The sequence below is a fragment of the Sapajus apella genome, unplaced genomic scaffold (genome assembly GCF_009761245.1).
Source record: "Sapajus apella isolate SASKATOON/1434 unplaced genomic scaffold, GSC_monkey_1.0 scaffold130, whole genome shotgun sequence".
In the NCBI taxonomy this organism is placed as follows: Eukaryota; Metazoa; Chordata; class Mammalia; order Primates; family Cebidae; genus Sapajus; species Sapajus apella.
This window is the reverse complement of record NW_022437070.1, coordinates 1,874,570-1,879,735: the sequence shown is the minus strand read 5'-3', so window position 1 is coordinate 1,879,735 and position 5,166 is coordinate 1,874,570. Positions and strand designations below refer to the sequence as shown.

Genomic DNA, 5,166 nt, shown 5'->3' with positions numbered 1-5,166 from the left:
GTCTGTGGTTCTGTGGTCTTAACTGTCCTGGGGCCATAATGTATTTGAGAATCTGATAATAATTATAAACTTTTTTGCTCAGATTATCACAGATAATTGCAAAATACTGTGAAATGCCACTGTCCTGCATATTTAAACACACACACACAGACACGAAAAGTTAAGGAAAATATATATATTTAACTTGTGGGGTGCATTGGAGAGCAAAAAAGAACTGTCCAGACCTGTGGTGCTGAATAGTCTGCTCTGGTTCAACTAAAATAAAGCCCTTGATCAATTTGGTCACTGAAAGGACTTGTTCACTTCTTGTTGAGGTATCAAAACCACAGCAGAGGCCTGATTTTCAAGTGTCTGCCTTAACAGAAAAGCCACAAAGAGCCGTGGTGAGAGCATATCAGATGATGTCCACGGTGCTCTCAGGAGGTAACAGGTGGCTGACCTCAGCCTTGATGTTCAGGAAGATTTCAGAGAGTGGTTGACATTTAAGTGAAAGATGAAGATGAATAGGGATGGGGCATTGGGGGCTGAGGCAGGGGTGGTGCTGTGGCTCTCCCAAGGAGCTGTGTTAAGCCAAGGGCAGTGAGAGTCGGGGTGGGGGGTGTGCAGGATGTGGGGGTTAACATTTGGCACGCAGCCTACTTCTTCAGGACTGTCTGGGCTGCAGAGGCTGGAAGCTTCAGGCTTTCCTTCCCAGCGGGCCTTGCAGCTGGGCTTCTAGATGCATTTGAATCTCTCAAACACAGCCATTGTGTCTCTGGGTGTATCCACAGTAACATCTCATGCCCAGGCAATAGCTCTGAATTGCTGAGAGGCTGTTCCAGCTACACAACTGGCATCCGGATGTTGAGTCTCAGCTCGGTAGACTGGTCTAGCTTCATTCCTGGTGGCAAATCCTGGGGCCTCTCTTCCAGATCCTCCTATGACATGGAGGCTCTCAATTCACTGGACTGTATCATGCGGAGGATCCTGCCAGAGCAGGGATCAGGTTTTGGTCAACAGAAGCTGCTTTGCAGGGAGCTTCTGAAATCCTGACATTATGTTTGGAGAAAATGACTCTCACAGATTCATCCTTGTCAGCCAGCAGAGGAGGGGCCTCTGGCCTGGGGAAACCCTGGACTTCCTTCTACATACCTGACATACCTGCACACCAAAAATTCCACCTCATTCCTGCCTGTTTCCTAGCAGGGCTTCCCTGAGGGCAGATGGAAAGACCGCCCCAAAGCTGCCAGGAGGGAAATTCCTTCTATTTTTACCTGGAGTAAAAGGGCAAGCAGTGGGGAAGCTGCTGACAGCAGGAAATGCCAGCGTCCTCCAGGATTTCACATTCCAGGAGCCAAGACCTGCCAGCCCTGCCCAGGAGCCCTGGAAATACCAGACCTGGGTGTCCTCCAGGAGCATCTGTGAACAGAGCCTTCCTGCCCTTCCGAGAGGGGCCAGGCCTGGGGAGTTTGGCAGCCCTTGGGTGGGAGTTCCGGAGACCTGGGTTCTGGCTCAGCCTGTGTCACTGACCAGCAGGAGGACCTCGGTCTGTCTTGCTTGGATGCAGGAAGTGGGGTGAGAGAATTATGGTGATGGTCATTTGAGATCAGGGTTTATATTTACTGTCCAGACACCTGGGATCTTCTCCAGACACTTGAGGACAGGCTTCTACTGGGACATCCTGGTCCTACTTCACACAGCTGGGCTCCCAGGCAGCCCAGGCAGAAGACAGACCCATGTCCAGACATGGATGCCCCAGAGTGGGCATGTTAGGAAGGGGGACTCTGAGGAACTGGTGGTGAGATTGGACAGAGTTGTGTTTATAGGCTTTTATGACACCTTAGGAAGGGGCAGGGACAGGATTTGAATCCAGGGCTGACTGACCCCAAAGCCTCATCATGTCTAGTTAGGGGCTCTTAGTGTCCAGGGAGCCCTGGACTGGCCCTCACTGCCCTCACACTGCCCCAGCCCCTGAGGCCACCATGCTCTGCTACAGTCTCCCTTCAGCTTCTAGATGCTGGGCTGACTCAGCTGCTCTGAGAAACTAGGCTCAGGCCACGAGGATGGGGTGGAACCTCCCTCCTCAGATGCCCACCCTGCCCCTGCCCCAGGAAAGGTGCTCCCCTCTCTCACCCCGGCTCATGCAGGCAGCCTCGCCTTTTCTTGGTAGAGACAGTAAGACCTAGCACAGGGCTTCACTGCAGACTCCCGGAAAATGCCTGGAACCAAGGACCTGAGAACTGGACCCCTTTATGGAAGACATCAAAGGGCAGATATGTCAGTGGCTCTTAAGAAGAAGGTGATCCCAGATGCTTCTGTGCTCCCAAGTGTCCTCATCATTTGGCTGTGACTCCCTCAAAAAACTAGATGCCTAGCTCTAGATATATGCTATTCTATCACATAGTAATATCATATGATAGAACAATATAATATTCTATCATTACTTGGAATGCACATAGTCCCAATAAAAGGGTCCTAAACAGGCTGGGTACAGTGGCTCACACCTGTAATCACAGCACTTAGGGAGGCTGAAGTGGCAGATCACTTGAGGTTGGAAGTTCAAGACCAGCTTGGCCAATACGGTAAAACCCCATCTCTACAAAGAATACAAAAAGTACCCAGGTGTGGTGGCGGGAATCTGTATTCCTAGCTACTCAGAGGCTGGGGCAGGAGAATCGCTTGAACCTGGGATGCAGAGGTTGCAGTGAGCCAAGATCATCCTACTGCACTCCAGCCTGTGCAACAGAAAGAGACTCCATCTCAAAAAAAAAGGGGGGGGTGTATCATAAACAGTTGAGCACAGTGTTCTGGTTAATGCACACTGTGCCACTTTCCAACCCTTTTTTTTTTTTTTTTTTTTTTTTGAGACAGAGTTTCGCTCTTGTTACCCAGGCTGGAGTGCAATGGTATGATCTCGGCTCACTGCAACCTCTGCCTCCTGGGTTCAGGCAATTCTCCTGCCTCAGCCTCCTGAGTAGCTGGGATTACAGGCACGAACCACCATGCCCAGCTAATTTTTTTGTATTTTTAGTAGAGACGGGGTTTCACCATGTTGACCAGTATGGTCTCGATCTCTTGACCTCGTGATCCACCCGCCTCGGCCTCCCAAAGTGCTGGGATTACAGGCGTGAGCCACCGCGCCCGGCTTCCAACCCATTTTTTTAAATTAAAAATAATATTGTTTATGCCCAACCAAATTTCCTAATCTGTGTCCTGGAAAACACTGCTCTACCCCATAGCAGCGAGGCATGGAGGACATTGGAGCAGACAGGGAGATGGTGCTGGAAGCAGGGTCTGCTCTGCCCAGGGAAAAGGTGGGAGTTGAGCACTCTGGTATTTATCGTGAGGTCTTTTCTGCTGCAACCTCTTCCCTTGTCTTCTGCCTCCAGAAAGAAGCCCCTGTGCATGCTCCCTGGGAACACAGATGCAGGATCTTCCACACATACAAATTTGACCACATCCATGCCTTGCTAGGACCTAGCCATGGTGCCTACAGGGTGACAGGTCACCTTGCCTGTCCTTGAGAAGAATGGCTTGTTCATGCCAGGCGTGGCCTGTGAGCTCATGAGCTGAGAAATTCCTGCAGAAGCTGGGAGGGGCCCACAGAACTGACCCAAAACACCTCCTTCCCCTCTGTCCTCACATCAAGGCCCCAGGATGGCTCTTCTCAGGGAAAATCACAACCCAACCCTCTGAAAAAGCACATTAAGGAAAAATACCTTTGGGAATATCAAGATGGGTGTGGAATTTCTCCACCAGAACTTTAACCACAATAACCCATTTATTTTCCTACCTTCTCTCTCTCTCTTTCTCTCTCTTCTCTCACTGTCATGAACTTCATGAAGACGCTGACTTTGAATATTCTACTCAGCACTGCATCGCCAATGTCTTGACATAAAGCCTGGGACATGTGGGCTTCCATGTGGACCTGTCCTGGATAAATGACCATTAATGAGACAGAGAAGGAGTTGGAGAGCCCCCAGAGGAGTGTGAGTCCCAGGGGTTCGGCCAAATCCACTCCCACCTTGCAAACCTGTGAAAGGTGCCTGAGTCGCACAGTCTCTCGCACATGAATGCCATGAGCTGCAGGTGAGTGAGAAGTTACTGGATTCTGGACCGTGGGTTTGGGTTGTGAGGTCGGGACCTAATGGGCCCCATGGAATATGTCATTGGTTAGCAACATCCCAAGGAAAGTGGGGAAAGTCATAGCTCAGTAGGATCTTGTGGAATCGCTGTGCGGATGTGTGTCACAGGATGTTAACATCAGGAGGATCCTATTTTCTCCTGTTTGCCAGAGGCATCAGTGTCAGGAATGAGAGAGGGCACGTAGCACAGAGAAGGTGGGGGGTGCACTGCTTCTCTCTTGAGAACAAAGCTGAGATCAAATCTACCATGACATACCCTGCCTGGCTCCTATCCTGCCCAAAGACCCAGCCTGTCTCTGCAGAACTTGCAGGAGGGCAGGACATGTCATGACGTTACCAGCTCCTCTAGGAATATGAGATAAAAGGAGCTGCTAAGATCTGTTGATCACCCACTCACTCTGCTGGAGCCACCCCAGAGCCATGGTTCCCCGAGGCTGCATCCTGGGTAAGGAGGACAGGACCCGATTCCCACCCAAGCCCATCTCCCATCTTGGCCACCTCCAGGGCTCGCTCCCCATTCTACCCTACACCTCACCCCTGTTCCCAGGCCCAGCAATTCCCCATCCACAATGCTCGGGCCAGCCCCATCCATGGCCCTGCTTGAGTCCTGGAACTGCCCAAAGCCATATGAAGCCCTGGTTCCACCCAATCTTCTAAATATCAGTGCCAGCCACATCTGTGGCTGCTCACTTACCCCACTTTCCCCTTCTTTTCCCCACAGCTGTCTTGGCTGTTCTCTGCATCTCCAGGCTCTTCTGCTCACATGGAGCCCCAGGTGAGCCCAGGAGAAATTGGGAAGCTGGGGTGGTGCAGCTCCCAGGGGACCACATGCTAGGACTCACCTGCCACCCCACCTGGACCTCACCAGCTCTGTCTCCTCCAGTGGTCCCCATGAGTCCTTACCTGATGCTGTGCCAGCCACACCTCAGATGTGGGGACAAGTTCTACGACCCCCTGCAGCACTGTTGCTATGACGGTGCCATCGTGCCCTTGACCAGGACCCGGGGGTGTGGAAACTGCACCTTCAGAGTCTGCTTTGAGA

At 51.5% G+C, this 5,166-nt stretch overlaps 1 protein-coding gene across 1 annotated transcript; it reads left to right on the top strand.

Annotated features, from left to right (window-relative positions):
• Window positions 1-3,140: 3,140 nt before the first annotated feature.
• LOC116539687 (insulin growth factor-like family member 1) lies at window positions 3,141-5,165 on the top strand (the record flags this gene model as incomplete). The annotated part of the gene is made up of 3 exons (XM_032262843.1): window positions 3,141-4,569; window positions 4,846-4,899; window positions 5,008-5,165. Coding segments are annotated over exons 1-3 (237 nt in total), but the record flags the coding sequence as incomplete, so codon positions are not given.
• Window position 5,166: the final 1 nt, after the last annotated feature.